The 24374-nt window shown below is 38.8% G+C and overlaps 2 protein-coding genes across 5 annotated transcripts in view; one reads left to right on the plus strand and one right to left on the minus strand.

Annotated features, from left to right (window-relative positions):
- The window catches only part of C8H2orf88 (chromosome 8 C2orf88 homolog), a 38566-nt gene extending 20950 nt beyond the window's left edge, over positions 1-17616 (minus strand). Inside the window, exons 1-4 of one of the 4 annotated variants that reach the window (XR_010028603.1) lie at positions 17494-17616; positions 11526-11727; positions 5903-5983; positions 2264-2351 (exon numbers count right to left, since the gene is read on the minus strand). The gene's annotated coding sequence lies outside the window, so the exon portion shown is untranslated. The remainder of the gene's footprint in view (positions 1-2263; positions 2352-5902; positions 5984-11525; positions 11728-17493) is intronic. The other 3 variants (XR_010028602.1, XR_010028605.1, XR_010028604.1) reach the window with 3 other exon arrangements.
- MSTN (myostatin) lies at positions 17330-23622 on the plus strand. Its single transcript, XM_063162515.1, has 3 exons — positions 17330-17833; positions 19651-20024; positions 22101-23622. Exons 1-3 carry the CDS (start codon positions 17461-17463, stop codon positions 22479-22481), a joined length of 1128 nt encoding a protein of 375 aa, XP_063018585.1. The 5' UTR covers positions 17330-17460; the 3' UTR covers positions 22482-23622.
- The last annotated feature ends 752 nt before the right edge of the window (positions 23623-24374 follow it).

Here is a 24374-nt window from a genome sequence, read left to right on the forward strand (position 1 = left end):
GCTGAACAAAAACTGCCATACAAAAGGAAACAATACAGAGAAGTAAGAGGAACTTAAGGCTTAATCTTGCCATAACAATTCCTTCTCCAAAATAAAAATCACTGTTGGTTCCTGCTCCAAAATGATACTAAAATTAATTATTAAACAGGAAATGGCCTCCCAGCAGAGATAAAGACAGACATCACTGCAGGCGAGGTTGTGGATCAGCAGAGCAGTGACACTAAAACCCTGCTCCTACCAATTTTGTGACATCTGTGGACATTAATGTACTTAATGTAGGGAAGCCATGTGTTTCAGAGCAATGTTGTACCCACGTCTGCATCTCCAATTTTCACACTGAGATCAACATTATTATGAGCAACAACTCCTTCCTTTTCCTCCTCCTCTGCTTTGCTTTCACAGCTTGCTTTGGCTGCACCTGCCTATCTTTTTGTCCATCCATAAATCTTTCCTTCCTCCTCCTTTCTTCAGATGCAGCAGGAGAGGGGAGGGCATGAGCAGCCAGGTGGGTGTGTGGCTGTTAACTGAGCTTAACCCACCACATTATTTTATCCCAGCTTGGCTCAGAGTAAGGCATCCTGCCCCTAAGAACTAGTTCTTCATGTGTTTTTAAGGACAAGGCCAAAGATGATGAATGGGTGAAAGGCAGAGTTTTTCCTAGTACATTAAGTCCCCAAACCACCTTTCTCTATCAGATCAGTTTCTCCATCTTGAAAGATTACAAACATGTGGAAGGGTTTCACTGCCATGAGAGCAGTGGGGATGGCTTTTGCTGCTTTAAGAGCCTGGCCCACTTCTGTCAATGCTCCTGCAGGGCAGGCCTGCATCCCCCCTGGCTCTCAGGGATATCACAGGCAGCCCGTGGAGGGAGCACCAAAGACTGTTCTGCCATGCAGAAGTGGGCAGTGTGCTCAGGAGGTGGGCAATAAAATAAAACTGGCTCCCTTTGAGCAGAGGGCAAATGGATTTTCCAATGAGCCAGAAGAAATGAGCCAGAGGATGCCTTAGAAAGAAGCTGGGGTAGTGACTCTCTCAGAGGATACATTAAAGCAAAGACAGGGGACTCAAGGATACAGATGCTGAGGAATTGCATCCCTTGGGGAGATTTATGGGTGACTGAATCTGAGCTATTGCTGCTGCTGCTGAAAACTTCCATTTCCTTAAATTGCCTTGCAGGCTGAACTCAAGCCCTCTGTACTTTTTCTCGTACACCAACACCACCTTTTGCAGTGCTAATGGCAAATAAATTCCTTTATAAAGTCACAAAATTACTTAAACTGTCACTGAAATGAGAAGATAAATTTGAAATTAATTTTCAGAAGAGTCTAATTTACCAACAATGTCATAATGATTACCTCACATAATAAATATTTTGATATCTCTACACATTATTCAATACCCAAATGATCTAATTATCTTATCTGAGATACCATCCAATATTAAATGTCCTTTCCACTCTATCATGAGGTTTTTCAGCTGCATCATCTTCATATCAGAACTCTTGTACACAGGGAAATTTATGACGTTATATAGACCAAATAGAAAGGTGCAATAATAGTTGTTGGAGGTCATAACTAGAAATATTACCTATAACCACATAATGGCAAAGAAGAAAATAACAAATTTCATTCATGCATCATAGGTAGATGCCTATACACATAATTTTGCAATCTGATTTCAAGAGAAAAAAATAACTTTTAACAGGAGAAAAGTAATTTATTTAGGGTAACAAAACTATCTTGAGGACAACATAAGCAAGTAGAACAACTCTGCTGAAATAATGTTAGTTATGGACACTTACTCAATGTTCAAAGGAGATTCAATAGAACATGAGTTTACATTTCAGGAGACCTTTTGGACAGGAGTTCTGCTTCAAGTCTTGTTTTTCCCAATTTCTCGTTAATTTTGTGATGTCTATTCCTACCTCAAGTATAGCAGTGGAAAGACTATTTCAGTTGGAATATGGAGCTAGATGGCAAAAGATTGCTACACATTTACTTCATTAAGTCAGGGCTTTGAAGAAAAGCTAATCTTGAGTGCATGTAAAAAAAAATTTATGACTAAAAAGACTCCAAGTATTTGATCTGTTAATATGCATCATTCTAAACAGGCCATTGAAGCTTAAGATCATCTATTGCTAAAAAGATCTAAAAATTGAGAAAGCATGCTTTGAATAGTAAAGGGTTTGCGGAATAAGCTTTGGGATGGAATAACACCAGGATGAATACCTCAGTTTCAGTGTTAATGGAGATCCAGTGCTCACCTTTGACAGGTGGTGGGTGCACCTATAGCTTTGGGACTGGCAGAGGCTGCTGAGCTAAGCCAGGGCTGGAGCTCGGGGCAGGTCAGACCTACAGCAAAAATAAACATCCACAAGTACACTGCCAGTGTGCCCAGAGAAGTGATGCCTAAGCATTGGGTTAGGCAAAGACAAATAGGGTTTAGGCTGGAAGAAAACTTGGATCTAAGGCAAAATCTTGTTTATAGAAGCCTGCCAAAAACCACCAAGGTTACAAAATTTATCCATGGAAGTTGAATGGCAGGAGCTCCAACATCCATCCATTTTCCAGCCATGTCTGGCTTACAAAAGAGCATACCTTGGGCAGTATGAACTGATGCCTGGTTTTGTTATCCAAGCAGAAGTGTACGTGAGAAAAATGTCATGAGTATTACATGAGAATTAAACCTCTTTGGATAAGCCTCTGGCTGTTTTAGGGTGCAGATATCCTGTATCAATTTGGTTTGGAATGTGGCTCTAAGTTTTAACAAGGGCAGATATGCACAGACAAACACATACACACACGGAGTTTTGTTCCCTAATAATCTATAATCCAGTAGCTCCTAAAACTAGAACATACCTTGCAGGGGTTTTCAGCATGATTATATAGTTATGTTTTAATAAAGTAGTTAACGTAAGAAAATAAAGTAATCTCTGAGAGACAAATTTACAAAAACCCCAGGAAGACCATTAGATCCCAGGTAATCTCTCAACAACCCTATAGCTTAATATTCACTTGAATAATTTCTCCTTCTCCTTCTGGCTGTCCCTTTCTCCCCTTTCCCTCAAGTCAGAAGCCTGCTTTTTGATGTCTGAATGAAAGATTGTTCATCTCAACACAGTTCAATGTTCAAGATCCTGCTTGTCTGTGGCATGACCTCTTACTAGCTGGAAAACTTTACTCAAATACAGGCTTTGTGATGAGAGGCCAACAATTGGATGCAGTTTCCACAGCAAAACTTGTGTCACTTAGCTTCAAAACAAGCCTGCATTTAGTGAACTAAAGGAGTTGTTCAGTGGCACAGCTAAGAGCTCACAAACACACACAGTCTGACAAATTCTTTTTAGCCAGCGTCAACAGTATCCACAGACAGACAGGCATTTCAAGCCTCACTTCTTCTGAATCACAGAGGATGAATCAGGATGAACAGTTCCAGGCAAACAAGAACATTTAGAGGTTTTATGTATCTCAACTAGGAACAGCATCACATAGTACAAGTAAATAAATAAATAACTAATCCACAAATAAATAAATAAATGACCAAATATGATCCTTTGAGCTTCATCAGTCACCTTTTTCTATACCAAAAGAAAAAAGATCCTAGGCCACTCTACCTTGTTTATGGCCGTGAACAATTTCTTACCTATTTATTATTGCCTTGATTTTAATTAATAAAGGAGTTCACAAGATTTTTTTCTTCTGAAGTCTTTGGACAGAATTGATGTAAAATATATTAGACAAAGACCTGCTATAAGTAAAAATAATTTTGAACAAAGATGTAGCTGCTGAATTCACTTCTGAGATTCCCTGTAGGCTTACAATACAGGCACTCCACTCCAAAGAAAATGACAGGCACAATAAATTAATGACTTGTATTTATGAATATGACATTATTTCATGGCTGGCACATACATGCTGTTATCACATCATACTGTCATAATATTTGTTTGATGTTCATATAAGGGCACAGTTAAGAAGAGAGTGTTCATCACCTTTTTATTAAGGTGACAAAAAAATGAGAACCATCTCTCACTTGGAAGAAGCTTGTTTGGAAATAATTTGAAACACTAGCCCTCTCAGGAGAGGCAGCAAAAATATCTCTTCTATCATCTTACAAGAGTAGCCTGTGAGCCACGTTAATCATCTTGGACTGAAATTTATAACAACATATGGGAGACTTGCCTCACTATTATTAGAAGTTGCAAGTTTCATATGTGTTCCTCAACTAATTTAAGGGTCACTCCTGCTTCGAACATTACACCCCAAGTAATAAGTGCTATAACAGGTCATTTGCATTCAGGAAATTATTTTTGGAAGAAGCTCCTGCTTGATGCAAAAGGGCAAAGGACACTGGAAACTAAAGTCTAGAGTTGACTTTTCTTGGGCCCTGATCCACACAGCTTTTGCAAGTCCATGTGATCTTTTAATTAAGTTTCAAAGGATTTTGATAACATCGCCTTTGGAATATTTTGTCCTCTGTGATATTTTGCCAGGTTTCATTGGTATTTACTCATGGCTTTGTGTATGTGCTTCTTAAAGAACAGAACTGCACACAAGACTTGATCTCTACAATCAACATTGTGACTTTCTTGTACCTTTACCATGCTTCAAATGTACTGTTATTTCATCTTTAGAAAGAAGAGAGCCACTTCATGTTGTTACACTTCTGTCTTGGACTCTGTCTGTATTATAAGAATGAATAAAGAATTTAGTGAAAAGCTGTCTGCATCCTTTTGTGTATTGATACAGTTTCTCAGTTCTCCCTAGCAGAAAACTGCAAGCAAGGTTCTGTGCTCCCCCCTGCAGTGAATTTGATGGTGTTGGAAATGTATAGATAGGCACATTGATGGTGACACCATTGCACTGCAATTGTATCCATGCCCTACAATTCTCCCCAAAATCAAACTCCTCCAAGCTCAGTCCTACAGCCATGAAAACCCATTTTGGAAGATTCTCAGCCAATTCCAGAAGTCATCACTGTGCATCAGTCAAGTGAACAAAGTCTGTTTATTTAAGCTCTGAAACACTTCTTTTTCCTCATGAATTTCCTTTAAATATAGCCATGCTGCTCCTACACTCAAGCATACAGCAGATGGAAAATAAATTTATTCTGGCTTATTTCCTGAACACTGAGCATGCAGCAGGCAAAATCACAGGTGGTGGTGTATACACTGGCTGCATGATACACCACTGGGTAGTAGTAAAAATGATGTTACATTTTACTTTTACCCCATGAGGAAAAGTACATTTCAGATCTTCTAGAGGAAATAAAATCTTGTCTCTGAAAAATTTTTGGTTCTTATCAGCTGTTAAATTACATTTAAGGAATGTGACTGATAGAAGTATTTAGAATTCTAATTATCACCCCAGTAAACTTAAGTGCAGTATTTAAAACTATTACATGACTTAAAAAAATTTAGTATTACATTGTTTGCATGAATCTAACCTATGCAAATCTGGTTTCACATTCAAGACATGTCCATGTTACAGAAGTAGCCAGAACCACCCAAAGTGGAACAATTTAGTGCTGCTTTTTAAGAGCCACAGTTCTCATGAAGTTTGGCCATAGCTAAATGGGAAGCACTTTCAGAAAAATGCTTTCATTCTGCCTTCCAGTCAGACAAACCTGTGGAGCAAACTGCTCAGCTGGGAGTACTCAGTCAGCCAAAGGAACAACTGAACTACCTGCAAAGCTTACAGGGTTCCATGCTAATAATTCTTTTAAAAAACCGTTATTATTTCATGAGCATGCCACTGTGGATAGCTTAATTAAAAACTTCTCTTCAACATGCAGGTGCTTTTTTTTTAACTTCCAAATAGTGGTGTGTAGAATATAGGACAGCTCTATAATGAGTAAATATAGGACAGCTCTGGTTTATCTACATCTGTATAACCTATCTTACCTTGCCAGAAATACTGTAGACTTTTGCAGAATATTGTTGATTACTCCATCTTCAGAGAAAGAAACTCCTTGCAGTGTAACCCTAGAGAAGGGAGACAAAAATGATACAGAGCTGAAGCACCAATACCTAAAAAGCAGAGCTATTTACTACAGAAAAAAACCCAACAAAATAAATTATCTAAAGTTATGCAGAGAAGAAGGATAAAAAAAAAATCACTGATTTTTCATAAAAATAAATAATTTTTTAAAAAGGGTATAATAGACCATATACTGGAATGGAAAGAAAAGAAACTCTGTAGGGGTTAAAAAAACAATACCTAATACATAATGAGCTCATAAGAGATGCCACCATTATAATGGATTTAGAGCACCCAGATTTACTGCAGTGTACACCTCAAAGCTTGGAAAGGGTTTTTGATCTCATGCTTTGACACTAAAGCCAGCCTTTAGCAGAGCTCAAGGTGTGAGGTGGCAGATTCTTGTGCAGGCTTGCTGAGATTCCTTGAGGATTGTGCAGTTTCCTAGAACCCATGGTTTTGGTAATATAAAAAAGGACCTGGTTATACTCAAACAAGCACAGGTTATCTCTGATTACACAGCTTCAGCCAAAACTGATGAGGTATTAACTAAACAGCAGAAAACAGAAAAGTACATATCTCTTAGAACATACAGCTTAAAGACAGTTTCCATGGAAAACAAAAGACACTGGTGAAAACCAGAAGAGAGAATGGAAAGGTGAAGGGGGAACAGCAGCTCAAGTAACAAAGTCTACATTCCCTGTAGCCATGTTTCCCTTCATACATCTGGATAAGGCCTCTTAAATCTGATGAAAAAGAAGCCTATAAATTTTAGAGAATTAGCAATTAGTAAGCACAGAAATATAAATCAACTGAATGTTAATGCTTAGGACTCTAAATGGCTGAATTAGATCAAAGAATACAACCCTGAGAGTCAGCAATGAAATATTGAAAAGATATTTGCAGCATATCATTACAAAAGCAGAGAAACCCTACCAGGCTTGTCTGAAGGGGAATGAAAGCAATCTGATTTCCTAGCTCCCAAGGATTTTATCATGTGGATGCAAAGACTGCTCTGCAGGCCTGAGACTCCTCAGACACTCGCAAGAACTGCCCCAACCCCATTAGCTTTTTGTTTGAGTACAACTCATTAAGAAGATTTGTGTTTTATTGTGGTTCTCTATTTAAACACCTGCTCTTACTCTTTTGTAGAGTGCCAAAAGTGATTTTCCAGGAAAACCCCAAACCAAATCCACTCTATTTTATAATGGCTACTGGAAATTTGAGAATGGAGTACCTGGATGAAAATGGTCATGGATATTTCCCCTGTGCTGTGAGGGTCAAATGAATCAGCGTAGGTAAGACAAAAATTATTTCAGTTCTTTAGCCATGTCTCAGATCAGCCTTCATCACCAGCTGAGATGAGCCAGTGCCAGTGTATTTGGGCAAGCTGGTTCCAGGTCCTCATTTTTGCCCTTGCCTTTGGTTCCCTTCTTGGCACTTCTCAGGAATAAAAAAAAATGTGAGGAAGTGTCTCTCAAGGCAAAGCTGGAAAATGTACTTGTCCTTCAATAAAAACTGACTTCCTCCAAATTAAAGCCCAAATAATACACTCCAAGCTCCATTCACTGCTGGAAGATGGAAAAATATTTGTCTAGCATCACCACAACCTGCAGCTGGGAGAAGGGGAGCCACTATTCCCATGCTCCATAGCTGTTACTTCACAAACCAGGCCTGGGAATGCTTGTGCTGTGTTTTCTTGGGCTGTCTGCTTTTATACTGAAAGAGAAACTCCATGGAGGGAGTTCTGTGAGAAAACTGAGGTGGAAACACCCCCCTGCACCATAGGCTGATTTTTCTTATTCTGCACAGAAAGAAGAAAGTTTTGGCCAGGCCACCACAACCCTTCTTGTGTGGGGTGATCCTTTGGTGTGTTTCTGGTAAGGGTGTGCATTCCCTGATTGGCCTTCTTTCCAGCACAAGCATCCAGCCAGCCACGTCCTGCTCCCAGTGCCTGGTATTTTCCCAAGGAAGAAGGATATGGGGAAGGTTGACTGTGATTGATACACTGCAGATGGCAAACACGCTCATTTGAGAGGGAAGAGGTGCATAAAGCATGACGGGTGTGTTGTAGCAACTGCATTTTAATGCCAGCTCCCAAAGAGCAGCTCAGCCCCAATGCCTGGCTCCAATGCTCCAGCTCAGGAAGATGGCTGTTTTCAGGCATTCAAACCCTTTCCAAATGCTGCAAACACTCAGAGCATTCTGGGGCTCTAATAATTTATAAGCTAACTAAAAAGAACACACCTCATACCTTGCTGTATGGAGAAATTACTGACACATGTGACTTTCTCACTGTCTGCAAACCACAAATTGCACCATTATAGTGAAAAACACTTTTTCAGTTAGATTCTCTCAAGAAAATAAAAATTAAATTCTGTGCTATGCAGTGGGATTTGCTGGTATTCTGTTTCACTCTGGGCTAACAGCTTGGGGGCATTCAAAGAGCTTCTTGAAACACAGCACATCATAATGCAAAACTAACATCCTTTCCCGTGTAATATGCTTGTTTCAAAATTACTCACAGGAGAGGCTACAAGACTGCTTACCAGCTTTCCTCTTCTTATTACTCTTTATTAATTCTAAATAGCTGAAAGAACATGAAATTTAGCCCTATTTCAACAGTGATGTTGAAATTTAAAAAAAACCCAGAATCTGTTAATCTGAGTTGCTATTAAATATTATTAATTTATATCAATATCAGCTGACTCTAAATGTTAGCCCAAACTGCAAGATGTTCCTATCACTGAATAATTAGTGTTTCTAAGCACAGCATTATTCCTTTATGAACTGTAAATAAACATTTAATGTCATTCCATATCCATAATGAGATAAGTAATTCGTTCACATTATTTTGTTTCTGTAAGAAACATACAAAATTTGTCAGGTAGCACAGCTGTGGAAAATATTTTGGGCCATTATGATCCCCTAGCTAATGCCTGATTGACTGATGTGAAGAAAGGGCTGTACAGAAAGGAAATCTCATTTCTCAAACCAGCCAGTGCAATGAGAAAGCTTTTGAGCACAAAGTGCTCTTTCCCCTGAATGTCTAATTAAACATATCTATGTGGAATATATGCACACAAACCTATAACTACAGGTACACCAACAAGTAACTTTTAACACAATTTAGGATCTAGTGCAGCAATTTCTCTCTACCAAGTTATTACAGGGATGTTGAAATTTACCACACTGCTTTCTCAGAGTTATTAATATAAATCATTAGATACATCAATTAAGGTTTAGAATTAGCAAAGCAGGCAACTGCACAATTCAATAGTTATTCATTAATTTTCCTTTGTTCTAGAGGCTTTGGACAAAATGACAAAATGCTTCCATTTCTTAATGTTGAGCTACTTCAGTAAATTGTAGAAAGTAATTTGATGTAGTCAATTTTATTTCCATTTTGCATTGCATTCCTAATTGTACCATCAATCTTTTTTACTTGTATGCTCTGGATAGCCTTAAGGTTAGCCAAGGGGTTGTATTTTTAATTGATCATAACTTCAGCTTTGTATGCAGCAAGTCTTTTTTTCTTCTCAAAACTTCAGAAGCAGTTGTGAAGTTCCTCAGATTTATGTACTGGAAAAACCCTGGTACAAAGTTCACTCAACATAAAAAAAGCTTTGTGTAGTTATCACAAAGTCAGTAGCAAACAAATAACTCTGTATCCGTTAATCTGGGTATCCATGGAATATTTTTCTCTATTAACTCTTCCAGATCTACTCACTAAAAGCCATTCTCCAGTCTTCATTATGCTGGGACATCTTAAAACTAAACTTTGAAGCAACAGCCACTGTAACACTTTCAGATTTCCTATGTGAATTCCAATCTTTAAGCATCCTTTCAATGATTTGCATAATCAACACAGTATAAAATCTTCACATGGTTTCCACAAGTGTAGGGCACATAGCCATGGATACAGCAATAGTTGCTGTGAAGAGTTAATTCTTAAGCTGTTTTATATCTCTGCAGAATGGTGGAGGGGGTTTTGAAAGTCTGTTACTGAAGGTAAAAAATCCCCCAACAGGCAATTCCCTTGTGGTTTATCCTTGTTTCCTATCAACCTGTTAGTTAATGATGCCAACTGAAAGGCTGGTGGGAGAGAAAAACCTGAAATCCCAACGATAAAAAACAAAAACCAAAAGCAAACTCATAAATTTTTAAAGCATCAGCCTTTAAAATTGTTAGGAATTGGAAGTGTCTGCTAGAGCAGCCAGAGGCAATTCCCAAGAGAAAAGGGCAGCAAAGAAAAAGCTTTAGCCAGTATAGGCAGCCTTCCTTCAGTTGATACTCTTATGTGATGCTTCATAATAGAGCTCATAAATGGGAACATCTTTACTGCATCAGCAGAGAGTGAACAACAAATAAAAAAAGATATAAATCAGGAGGAGGAAAAGCTGAGTTTCTTCTTGGATGCCCCAATACCTTTAAACAGTTGTACTAGTCATGTGAAAATCCTTCAAAGGTACCTAATTTATTTCAAAACCTCAGCATTTATGTTCTTTTCCTCCAAATGAGAATCAAATACATCAAGAAATTTTACGCAGTCTCTGATCTGCTCTTTGTCTTCAAAAACCCTAAAGCAGCTTATGTGATTTCCTGTCTCTGCATTATTCTGTACAGGGGTTTTCATAAATACCTGATTCTTTGGGGTCTACTTTAACAGAAGCAGCTTCCTCAGAAACCACAGCCTTTTGTGCCTGCTTTTTCCCGTGATACACTTATGACATTAAATGACTTTGTAGGGTTATATGTTTGTAATATGTTATATTTCATAAGAAAATAGCTGATTAATTTTTTTTTCTACAGGGTTATTAAAAATTTACATTACCAGGGTTGAATCAGGTAGGCCAGCTCTAAGTTGCAAATTTGACCTTTGCTGACGAGTATGCCAAATTCAAAGGCCTTCTTGGATGACTGCAGATCTGAACGTTGCTTGATTTCTTGGAGAATGTTACCACAACTTTTTATTCAATCCTAGTGACATTTGCCTCAAATTAGCCTGTCTAAAGCTGACCATAGACCAGCACATGGCAGAAAGGAAAGAAACTTAATTTTGCCATAACTTCATCCTACTGATGGAATTCACCTTCCTCAAAGGTCTTTGCTAATAAGCCAGCAGGGCTGATTGAAGGAGCTTTGAACTAGACTTGAAGGGAGAGGGGATAACATCAGGATTGGCAATAACAAGTTGTGGGATGACGTGCCAGGGTTAGGGGGTTGGGATGCAAATGAGAGCCTTGAGTTGGTGGCTACAGGACACACTGGCTGTGCTGGAGCTCACTTGAAATCTACAGAGATGAGCCAGGGGACTGTGAGGTGATTTGAGCCAGGATGGGAACACCAGAGAGTTTAAACCCCTTATGTATTAAAAAAGAAGAAAAAAAAAAAAAAAAAAAAAAAAAAAAAAAAAAAAAAAGAAAACAGGAAAGGAAAAAGAAACAGAAAAAGCAAAAAGACTTCAGAGCAGCAGCCCTCGCTTCCCAGAGCTGCTGTTCCAGAAGAACCCAGCAGAGGACAGGCCACTCACACAAAATCACTGACCTCCTGCGGTGAAAATCCCCTCCGAAGAGCTGTGCCCCGGAGAAAATACAAGCATTCTTGTAGCTAGCGATGCTGAGACAAAGTATTGTGGTATTTCAAGCACTTTGATTGTGCAAAGGCACAAGCGGAACCTCTCCAAGCACGGTAACAACTCTGGAGAGGAATCCAAGGTTTCCCATCAGCGATGCAGCGGCTGATGCAGCTATTTTAAAAGATAGTGAAGATGAAAGTCAGAATTAATGTCAGGAATTTTGGGTAAAAGCAGAAAACCTACAACTGTAAAGAAAAGAAAGAAAAGACAGCATCCTTCAAAAAGGGTAGAACCCTTAAAATTAAGTAGATGTTTGACAGGGCTCTTTTACAAGATATAAGATATATAGGCACCATAGTAAAGAAAGCACAATAAAATCCTGAATACAAAATAACTCAGAAAAACTCAAAGCTTTCACTATAACTGCATCCTCCCTTAAAAGCTTTGAATGAACTTAATGTACTTCCCTATCTGTTTCTAGGTTTCATTTCAACTATTGTATCAGGTTGGTTCTGGAGCAAAGTGTACTGGAACACGCAGGAGAGGAAAAAGCAACAGGACATTTTTGGCCTGATTCCACAGGCACAATTATGCATGGCAACACAAAAGCTGCAGGGAGGAGGGAGATGGCCAGAAGCTGAAGGTAACCCTGTACAACTTCCCCAAAGCCTACATTCAGCAGCATCTCTTGGGCAAAATGAGAGGTGCATCATGGGCTGGAATGGCCACAGCAGCCCTTTGCCACCAGTTTTACCTATTTCCCCCATTTTATCCCTGGCACAATTGCATACCATGGCTTGTGAGACACTCCTTAGGAGGCAGGACTCACCAGTGCAACACCCACAGCTCTTGAGTGGAGGAAATCAGCTGCCATTTTGTCCTGGTACTCAAACCACAGACCCAAGTACACCTCAGGGGAGACCACTCAAAATCCCAAATCGCTGAATGTCTTGGGCATCCATATCCTGAGCCACACCTGCTCTTCTCCTGTGTGAAATAGCTATCTAAAACTCAGAGCTGATAAAACCAATGTGGATTTCTTTCTTGGTAAGCTGAGGGAGTTAAATATTCATACCATCAACATCTGTGAAGTTGACTTCCAGTAGCTGATACAGCAGAATGTTTAGGAGGTTATGTATGACTGCTTTTTTAGGGGAAAAAAAGAACTATAGCAAAGGACAAACTCTTTCAGGCCATTTGTTCCAGAGCAAGAACTCACATGAATTACAGCTTTCATATTTCACTTCATGGTAATAAGTTTAAAAGTGGCTGTGTTTGCCTTACAGAGGATGCATTTACATAATGTAATTGGGATGATGTTTCCATAGGCATTTTGTTATTGCAAGAGCTCTTTCTAGGTGTTTTACAGGCATGGTCTTATGTCTCTGTTTTGGTTCAAAATAATGCATTTATCTTGTGATTCAGAGGGCAAAGAGAAAACACTTGGTGAGCTGGACTCATAGTTAAGCACTTGAAACACCCTAACTCCAATATATTTTATGATATGTCTGAATTTTTCTTTTCAAATTTAACTGTTCCAAACAAAATAACTGCACAAACATTATTTCCAGCTTTTAGCAGCAAAGAGAGAGATGAGTCCAATAAGATAGAAAACTCCATTTTAAATCTATTTCATTTTGCTATTCTTGAATTTAGGCTTTGTGCTGACAAAAGGGAGAGAAAAGCATACTCAATTAGTACCTTCCTCAGCAGCTCAGGAGGAATGTTATCTCTTCCTTATAAGCAAATCAGGGAGAGAAGCCAACTGGTTCAGAGGTAGGACTTGACATCAACGTAAATAGCAATCACAGATTAACAGTGCATTTTGTAACACCTGCTTTGTTTCTTCCAGTTCTGCCTTCTGAGGTGAATCAATTATGAGAACTATTTCATTTAACTTGAACAGCAGAATAAAGAAAAGTGATTTTCTGGTCCTGCAGGCTGTAAGGAAATGTTTGAAAATGTAGCCCATAGCAGGATGAAGTCGTCCAGTTACTGGCAGGGTTATAACCCATGTCCCTTTCCTCCCCTGCCAGGAAATCAGCTCCTTCATCCTCCTGTAAGTCTCCCTTTTCTCAGAAATGTCCTGGTTGCCTTCCATGTCCGTTTGGTCCTCCCCCAAAACAAGCAGAGCTCTCAGCTGGCCGTCCCTGGGCGCTGCTGGCCGGGCAGGGGTGACAGGCTGCGGATGCTCGGGGCTGGCGAGCAGCGTGCTGAGCGCTGCCGGGGGAGCACGAGCTCCCAGCCTAACGAGAGCCTGCCAAAAAGGATGGGTAATGCTTGGGCTCTGCTCGCCTTCTCCTCAGGGAGGCCATTAGTAATCTCCTTTTCCTCTGCACAGGCACTGTTTTTCCACATAACTTGCAGTTACAGCATGTCTTTGAAACCTCTTTATCAAATTTGTAGGGGTGGGTTTGGTTTCTTTTCCCTTTTTTCAACTTTTTTTTTTCAATTTTTTTTTTTTAAGGTTTTCCAAAAGCTCATGGTGGAATGGGGAAAGTAGAGGAGAAGTTGCCAGGTAGACAGATGTATGCCTTTTTCCTTTACAAAGGAACATTCTTGCAGTGCTTGATTTTGGGGGCCTGAGCCATGATCTTCGCATAGTCAGGATTGGGAATACTATTCACTATTGGCAGGCACAACGGGTAGAATGACACAAATCCCAAAGATAATATTAAAATGCCATAAAGTTCAGTAAGATGTGCATTTCATTTTTAACTCTTCTTTAGTTTTGCTAGTGAAATGTCTTAGGGTTTTGTTGTTGGGGTTTTTAAAAAATATTTTTTTGCCTAATTAATTTTAGAACAACTTCTACCTGGTCTCTTCATCACTTATTTTTTTTTCCCTTCTATCACCTACTTCTGTGGTCATCACTTTTCATCACTTGTAGTCATCGCAGTTTTTCCAAAACCACTACAATGCCAGTCAGACAGAAAGATAAATCACACATTCTATTATTATTATCATCAAATAAATAAGATCCTTCAATAGCTCCTGATCAAGTGCAACTCTTTATGCTCTTTCCTAAATTCTCAAAATTTCAGAGAAAAAAAAGAATAAGCCAGCAACCAGAAAAGATGAAAAATATTTTACTAACAGCCTACAGTTATTCAGAGTAAATATGAAATGCATTTTATGAGGGAGATGGAAATATTGCTCTCTGTTATGCAGCTGCTGGGGAATTCTGGGGTGCTTTTGTCACCCCCAGTCCCTGTGCCACCACTCCAGCTGCTATTGCTGCCTCCTAAACAGCGGTGCTCAGCAGGGTCTGTTTGTCACCACGTGTCACCTGAGCCCTTGCTCTGAGCTCCCTGGGGATTTGGGCTTACAGGAGAGGGCCTTGGCCCTGCAGCCATAACTAAACGCTGCACAGAAAGGAGCAAAGGCACTCTTGCTTGCAGATTAATGGACTCTGCTGGGAAAAGAACCTCGAAGCTCTGCATGTTCATGCTGGCCAGCCAGAGCAGGCAAAGTCCCAGTGTGGCTGCAGAGCACCGCCCGAGAGGGTCACAGTGCTGAGGCACTGCTTTGCTGAGCACCTTTCTTGCCCCTCTCCCTCATGAGAAGGGCAAGAAAGGTTTTTAGCCATGATTTTTTAGCCATGGTCTGCCAGAACATTGAATTACTTTGATATCAATGACTGCATCATTATTTCCATCATTATTGATGGATCATATCTTAAACTGTTTCTGGTGTGAAACCTGGTACCTGTCAAACTTTCCACTTGGGGTAGCTTCCCTTCTATAGCCATATGGTTAATTTTAAAATACAGAAATAATTAAAAATAATTTCATTATGACATTAACTGTAGAAATAGTAAACAACCCCCAACTTAAATCCCCCCCCCCAAATTCAGCACTTTTCAGAAAGATTCTTAGTGTAAATCATCCTATGCTTCTTTCACAAAAACACATTTCCATCACTTGAAATGCAGTAAGAGTCTGTTTTAAAGATGTTATAGGCATGGCAGGCAGTTTCTTGTTCCAGTGAACCATGGCCCATTTGTGTTACCACATGCTTAAAGTAGCTGCCTTGTCTCTGTGTAAAAACCAAATGCTCAGGAGCTAAGGCAGCAAACTGCTTGCTTTAAACATGAGTTTTGTTTAAAATCAGAATATCAGAGTCTGACCCTAAAGCTATGTGCCTGCCACATGTGAGCATGACACACAGATCACTTGCATCAACTTTACATCAGGGCAGGACAACCAATTTTAATTGAATATTTATGATTTATAGCACTGGTTATGAGCTGAATATTAGGCTCAGTTCTGTGGTATACAGTAAACTTGCATGCCCTGGAGAGATGATACAAAAAGAGTATGAATGACCAGGCAGAAAAAAAATTTTTCAAGAGTTCTGTCCACATCTTTACTTGTACCAACATTTTTCCTATATGAACACCTGCAAAACCCATTGTCTGACATATTTTTAGGAGTACTCAGAATAGGAAAAGAAACTCTGTGAGAAACTGAAAATTCAGTCCTAACTTAGGCAAACTTTGGCATATTGCATGAAATTCCAGGATTTCCCTTTGCTGTAATACAGATTCCAAATATTCCAATATATACAATACATACCAATTCCAGGGTTTCTGTTGGCTGGGACATGCAGCCTGCGTTGAGCAGTAACCCCCTGACCCCCCCTCACTAAGTGTGAGTTCCATAATTATTGCTAACAGCTCATCAAATGTGAGTTACATTTGATTTTAACATCAAATCTAAGATTTTGTAAGCCTTAACATATGCAATCACACAGAGATATATGTCTCTTATGCAGAAAGCATATTAAAACTGTATTTTTTAACATCTAAGCAGGACATAAGAGAATTTCTAAGTATTTGAGTAGAAAGTAATAAATCACAGAGATATCACTTAAACTGACATAATACAGAGACATTTTGAAGAGAAATAAAAGGTTACATGGAAAAAGAAGATAAATAACCAGTAGGGATTTAAATATTTTAAGCCTTTTAATGCTTTCACTAATAATGAAAAAACAAGTCAAACTATTCCCATGTAATATTAGAGTGAGTAGCTAGAGATATTCCTTAAAAATACCTTTGCTACTAAAGATACTTAATTTACTGCCCAGAATTCTGGTGACAGCATGAGGAGGGGACAGAATCATTTTTCATTACTGACTGTTAATTCAGTAAAGGATTTGTTCTGTGGGTTTTGATATATGCTAAAGGGGTAAACAAATAAGACATTTGCATAGTGTCACATATGCACAAAACTTCCAATACAGCTTTAGCTAGTGTCCTGGAAAGCGTCCTAGTAAGGTTTTCTGAAATAGGAACTGCTGAATATATCTCAGTTGTTGAACTACATAAATTAGTACTCACTGCAATCCATTTCTGAAGTATAATTTTGCTGCCTGCTAAAAGTAACCTCAGGATTTCCTTGTAATTAGAACAAACTTTCAACTTAGAAAGATTGGTAGAAGCCTAAAGCAAGTTTAGAGCAAGGTTACTCTTGATTCATAGTATAAGTACACAGTTAGTATAATATTTAAGAATGACAGTGCTGTCTTTCAGTACTGCTGCCCACAATACTTGGAAATATATCCTTTCAGAATGTGAAGGCATATCCTCTGCGAAGTACCCAGATAAATCAGTTCACCCTTGGCTGTAACTAAACGCTGTCTAGTGACTTGTGATCGACAGGGCTTTACCCTCTGACAGCCAGATTCATTGTTGGGACAGCAACCAATCGTCGGGTTTGACGACATGAGCCTAATCAAAGTTGGAGTATAAAAAGCCCCCTTGGAATATATAAGGTACACCAGTGTGGCAAGCTGTCTCTCAGATTGCATTTGCTTTCACGGATCTGTTTAGTACTGAAAGGGAAAGGGGGAGGGGGAAAAAAAAAAAGAAGACAAAAGTGCTGCACTGAATGTGAGATCATGCAAAAGCTAGTGCTCTATGCTTCTATTTACCTGTTCATGCTGATTGCAGTTGATCCGGTGGCTCTTGATGACAGTAGTCAGCCCACAGAGAACGCTGAAAAGGACGGACTGTGCAATGCTTGTACGTGGAGACAGAATACAAAATCTTCCAGAATAGAAGCCATAAAAATTCAAATCCTCAGCAAACTGCGTCTGGAACAAGCTCCTAACATTAGCAGGGATGTTATTAAACAACTTTTACCCAAGGCTCCTCCACTGCAGGAACTGATTGATCAGTACGATGTGCAGAGAGATGACAGTAGCGATGGCTCTTTGGAAGATGATGACTATCATGCCACCACCGAAACGATTATCACAATGCCTACAGAGTGTAAGTAACCCTGCTTCTTTCGCCTCCCACTGCCCCTCTGAGAGAGTTGTCTCCCTGCTGTAGAGCCACACAACTCCTCCTCAGGCTCTCCCAACAGGCTGCTGGCTGAAGTCTGCTGGAGGGAGGGAGGAGAGCGTTATTTCTAAAGAATTTGAGCCAGGTTCAGATGACTGTGTGGCGATCCTTTGTTTTACTGTTCGGTTTTCAGCTCCTTATAATGTGTGTGCCCTGTAGCACTTAGGATTTGCCCATTGCCTTAGAAAGCAAAGGGAGATCTGTAGTTCAGTCAACTTCGTTATCTGCAGCACTCGGGGCATTTCCTCTCACAAATATAAAGTACAAGTGCAGATAACGAGAGAACTAAATTTTTGTGAGGGAAGTTTCAGTGGCCAGTATTTTTAGAAGGAATAGGAATCAACAGAAATGCAGCTTAGAGCACTACACCTACCTAACTGCAACATGCTACAGCAAGTGCAAGCAGAGAGTTAAATTCTTGCCTCTTTGCTGATCCCATAAACTAGCACCACCCACCTCGGAGTTAAAACTATATATTTAAAGCAAATATGTGTGTAACAGATTAAATGTAAAAATGTCCGTCCTACAGCAATCAGCTCATGTAATCGTGCCAAGGAAGAATGAAGGCATTTACTGAATGAGCAGATTTTGAGTTATCTTCTGAGTGCTAAACATCTGCTATGCCTCCTATCAAGTATCTTTTGCACAGCTAATACTGTAGTATCTTATGTTCTTCATCAGCTTAAGTTATTCGACTATGGCAGCTGTTTTTTTAAATAACACTTATGAATATGTCAAAAAGGAAAAATATGACAGGACATATAAGGCATGTTAGCAGTTAGAGATATCATTATGATATGCAGACTAGAATAATATCTGCTGCTCTCACCAGCTAAAAATGAACCCACAGATTAAAAAAAAAAAAATTCAGTGAAATGTTTCAACTTAATAATTACTAAGATGGGCACTTAATACCATTATTTTACTGCAGCCTTATAACAAAGATGAGGTCTGCCTGCATTTTCATTCCAGACTTTTATGTTCAAGAGTTTATAACTATTTTTAATCAAACTGCTACACGTTTACAGTGACTGAAGAAAAGTCATTGTATTTCACTGCTCTGAGTTCATTTCCTACTTATAAAAAGCCCTTGAGCTATTTTAAATGCACTAAAGAGACAGGTATCTTAAGTGATGAGATTTATGAACGTTAAAGTCCTGTACCATTTAGGATTAGTACTACCCATTTTATCCTGGCATGGAAAGATCTTGCCATGACTAGGTATGACAGCTGCATCGTAGGCTACAGGAAGGAGGAACGCAGCACTGCACGTGACTTTCCTCTAATAATACTCAAATCAAAACAAAATGATCCTTATATTAATCCCCTCAATTATTTTCTTCCCACTGAGAAAAGAAATGCAAGTGTTTGTGCAGTTTGCCCAGGGCTGTATGGTCTGCAGCAGGCTGAGGCTTTGGAGTAAATTAGAAATAGCTGGACCACCACACACGTGTTGAGTCAGCTTATGTAAAGTTGCTATTCTGCATGCTTTATGAGGGTCCTCGGGAGGTGACCAGCAGAAGTGAATTGGTAGTAGGTGCTAGAGTATTTTTGTTGACATCCACTAAAGTTGCTGTAGAGTGTAAACCATAGAAAATGAATTAACTTAAATCCACTTTGTTACTGGTAACCTTTATAACATATTGTAATATTTTTTATACAGTCTGAAAAAATAGTCAGGTTTATATACGCGTTTTTTCTTGTTCCCTGTTCAGTAATCTGTTCTTTCCATTCATTTATAGCTGATTTTCTTGTACAAATGGAGGGAAAACCAAAATGTTGCTTCTTTAAGTTTAGCTCTAAAATACAATATAACAAAGTAGTAAAGGCACAATTGTGGATATACTTGAGGCAAGTCCAAAAACCTACAACGGTGTTTGTGCAGATCCTGAGACTTATTAAGCCCATGAAAGATGGCACAAGATATACTGGAATTCGATCTTTGAAACTTGACATGAACCCAGGCACCGGTATTTGGCAGAGTATTGATGTGAAGACAGTGTTGCAAAATTGGCTCAAACAGCCTGAATCCAATTTAGGCATCGAAATAAAAGCTTTTGATGAGAACGGACGGAATCTTGCTGTAACTTTCCCAGGACCGGGGGAAGATGGATTGGTAAGTCTATTTAGAAAAATCCCATTTCATTGAAAAGCATTTAAGCTCTGTTTTAAAGATAAAATGGATGCATTGTTTAGTGAATGGAAGATAAAAGTTCTGTGTATCCAATTCTTTCATTCTTTGCTCTCTGATCATGCCAACAAATCAATAGCTTTCCTCTGCCTCCATTTCCCTATCTAAAAAATTGAGAGAAATTGCAGTATTTCAGAGAGACATTGCAAAGCATTAACTAGAAAAGGTTTTGGCAATTACTGATAGATGATGCTATCAAAGTAACATTGTTTCCAATTTTGAGAGCAAATGCAGCTTGATGAGCAGTTATTTCACATAAAGAAAAGTCTTTAGAGTCTTTCACTGGTTAGGAAAGTGCCTCCAATATTGCTGAGAGGCAAGGGAGTTCCTACATACTCTCTATGCATATATTTTCTATTAATAACAAAAAATATCTCTCTATGAAGGTGAGAACATATCTTCTTCATAATATTAAGTTCTTTACCTTTCAGTATTTGGTAGAGTGTATCATTCTACCAATTAGAAGCACCTGAATAGAAAAATTCTGCTTGATACAATTATTGAGTCATGATAAGAAAGTGCACAAAGTAACTGGTTTGTTTTTATATGAAGATATGAACAAATTAAATCTGAAATGTACCTACAAGTACACCTGAAATAAATCTGAAGTGAAACTACAGCATTTCCATTGCTATTCATTTCTGTAATCACTATTCATTTACAACCTATACAAATTTCTATACTTATCACAACCAAGTGATACCTTCTTTTGCATAAAGTATGAAGAATATTATTCTACTTTTACTTCTATGTAGTAGATGAACCTGTTGATCATAGAAACAGAAAAATTTAGGTTGGAGAAGACCATGGTGTCCAACTATATTTATGCAACATTTAACTTCACAGCAGTATAATATAATAAGTGTTTTTAAAATAAAAACTCTTGAGATATCCTAATTGTACATCCAATATAAATGTGGATCTCCTGTATTTGAAATAGGCCAGCTGGATATCATGATCAGGAATGTCCTCACCACCTCCATCCATACAAATGATGATACATACAGATAACCCATGGCTATCATCATTTATAAATAAACATTTCAGTGGCAGAGCAGGGTTAGAGGCACAGCTGATAATGGGAGAGGAAATCTCTCTTCCCCCAGCTCCTCCCCAGCAGCTCCCAGTATAGGGGTGCTCCTCTTACCAAACACCTCCCCATATAATTTACCTTTGGAAAGGGCCCTTCCAGCAGCTCCACAGCTTGCAGGGAAACAGCTTGAGAGGGAAACCTGCATAACAAAGTTAGCTGGGCTGTTATTCCTGAGGAATGATCTCCATGGGATGGCCCCATCAGTGCCAAACCAACTCACGGGGCAGAAATCATTGTGGGGAAGGCAGCAACTTTGGGAACTGAAGTCGCAATTGTGGGGGCTGCAATTTCCTTCTAGTCCCAGTTGGTGACTGTGGAAACACACCTTCCATAGGAGGCATGTGGCTCAGGGATCTGCCAAAAGTACATTCCTGGCCACAGGACTCTTCCAGGAGTAAAAATATTTAGCTGCCCCTCCAAACTCATTCAGTCATAGAGTCATTCAAGTATGGCAGCAAGAGAGGAGCAACTTTTGTCCTCCTTGGTCTGGACAAAAACTTTCCTTGATATCCAGAAAGCCTGAATTCAATACGATTTTCAGGAAGGGAATTTCAGAAGGACTCACGAAAGCTCTTATTATGGAGTTAAAAACAAAGTAAAAAAAATCCACATCAAAAGTAAAAATCCAGCATCCTCCAAATTTCTGAAATGTTCTTACAGCAGTTAAAGAATGTTAGCACTGAGACAGTGGTGATTTCAGGGACAAATACTCAGGTATTAAAGCTCTGTATAGAGAAACAGCAGGGAAATGCAAAGAACTATAACAGAATTGCAGGTCAAATTTTGTTTGCAAACATCACTTCAGAATATCAATTTGATACATCTACATCTGAAATATTGTTTGCATGTTTTTAGTGAACTTGGGCTTACCTCAGAAATTATTCCAATTGCTTCTCCTCTTCTCACAGAACCCATTTTTAGAGGTCAGAGTTACAGACACACCAAAACGGTCCCGCAGAGATTTCGGTCTCGACTGCGACGAGCACTCGACAGAATCCCGGTGTTGCCGCTACCCGCTGACGGTGGATTTCGAGGCTTTCGGCTGGGATTGGATTATCGCTCCTAAACGATACAAAGCCAACTACTGCTCTGGAGAATGTGAATTTGTGTTTTTACAAAAGTACCCCCACACCCACCTGGTGCACCAAGCCAACCCCAGGGGCTCGGCAGGCCCCTGCTGCACGCCCACCAAGATGTCCCCCATCAACATGCTGTACTTCAACGGCAAAGAACAAATCATCTACGGCAAGATACCAGCCATGGTTGTGGATCGCTGCGGGTGCTCCTGAGATCCTCGCTGGATCCACCGCTTCACACGTCGTGGAAGCTACCAAAAGAAAAAATAAAAAAAAAATAAGGAAAAAAAAAAAGAAAAACCAGAAAAAGTTATACCCCCTCACCAGTCTCTCAAACTGTGAAGTTACATACACAAGGCATTGCTGACCTCCTGCGTGCTACCAGCAGCAGTTACAGAGCATGAACTAAAGGACAATGTACCTGATGGCTGCTTGTGAGCCAGTAAAAGAGAAAAGCTACAATCAAAATCACTGGATTTAATCCACAAAGTTCTTACATTATGAGGGAATCAATATTCAGTCATTTGGATGCAAATTTACATGCAGGTTTCAGTACACATTGGTAATCAAAAGCAAGCTCCTTCTCACCTGAGGACAGAAGGAGCAGGCTTTTAGGTTCCTTTCTTCACAGCTTCACTTAATATCATATTTACAGGAACATATATACCACTACACAATACCACCAGAATCTTCCTTAAACACTTGAATATATAGTGCAGACTTGTGAAACGTATCAGATGAAATTCCACATAAATGGACAAACCCTGAAATTAGGGATGGCATAGTGTATTTAGCGTGTTTCCATTCCTTTTTCTCATTAGTATGTTAGTAATCAATGGCAATGGTGCTACGTAAGCAGGCTGAGTAAATAGAAAGATAGTTATATAAGTGAAGGAATTTAGGCTTAATAATGAATTTGCCCTATCCTCAGGTACACTACTCAACATTCTCAAGAAATAGATATTTTTTAAATGAAAAGGAATAGTTTTCTAGACATAGAAAAACAGAAGGCAGCAAAGAAATCCAACATTCAAATTGCAATCCCACATTTTAACCTGCCTTTGCAACATTACCGTTTGCACTATGGTAAACCAATGCAAATAGTTGGTTGCTACAGATATTGTTTAAAAACCACTTTGATATAACTGACTTGTGTAATATGTATGCATCAATATTTTGTAAATAAATGTTTATTTTTTAATCACTGTTGGTATATGTTCATCACAAAAAAGAATGGCTTTAACCTGTACTTTAGTTTAATAAACAAACCCCAATATTCTCTTCATAATAAATTTTCTGGATTTTAACACAAATAATATGTAGGAACAATGCAACAAAGTAAACCATATGTTGAGAATTATTCTACATTTTATATGTTTTTTACATTGGTATGAGCCATCTAGCATAAATGATGGCTGTTGACATGTTTATAAGGTTCTTTGGGTTACTGTTTTTATGGTCATTTTGATCCACAACTGAATTTCCATATTTTGAATGTTATGTTCATAAATAATAATGATATCACAAAAGATTGCTATTAAATGCATTTTATTATATTTAAAAGTTTGCAGCAAAGTATTTCCTGTATTTGAGTAAACATAGTACATGGATTTTCACACAAATTCTGTACATTTTCCTTATAGTAAAAAATTGTTAATTGAAATTAAAAAGATCTATTTACTATAAAGTCCATTTTATTTCACATGTGAAATAGAACTGATAAACCAGGTGTTTAAGACAACACAATCACTGTTAAAACATCTTCATGTTAGTATTATGCACGTTTTTGTTATATTTCAGAAATCAGTTTTGAATTTTCCTTTGTGTAAAACCACCCTTAAATTGCAAAACTGCTTGATTTTCTTCCCTTCCTCTTTTATATGTTTTCTGCCTCGGTGGTAAATATTTTGTACTGATTCTTTTTTTACTTTTTTAAAAAATTTGTATGTAAGGACATTAAAACTTAAAGTTTGAGTGATGAGGTTTGAAATTTAAAAGCAAACAGATTTTCTGCAATTTCTTTTGAATGATTAGGAGTTCTGCTAAAGCTGTGTCCAGGCATCAAGCAGATGTTCAGCTTCTCCCGCTGCAGTTCACCAGAGCAGG

Source organism: Melospiza melodia, chromosome 8 (assembly GCF_035770615.1).
Source record: "Melospiza melodia melodia isolate bMelMel2 chromosome 8, bMelMel2.pri, whole genome shotgun sequence".
Lineage (NCBI taxonomy): Eukaryota > Metazoa > Chordata > Aves > Passeriformes > Passerellidae > Melospiza > Melospiza melodia.

Excerpts from the sequence above, each read along its gene's own strand:
- MSTN (XM_063162515.1), top strand. The coding sequence starts at position 17,461 with ATGCAAAAGCTAGTGCTCTATGCTTCTATTTACCTGTTCATGCTGATT. Across the intron at positions 17,834-19,650 it reads TATCACAATGCCTACAGAGT|CTGATTTTCTTGTACAAATG; the intron begins GTAAGTAACCCT and ends ATTCATTTATAG. Across the intron at positions 20,025-22,100 it reads GACCGGGGGAAGATGGATTG|AACCCATTTTTAGAGGTCAG; the intron begins GTAAGTCTATTT and ends CTCTTCTCACAG.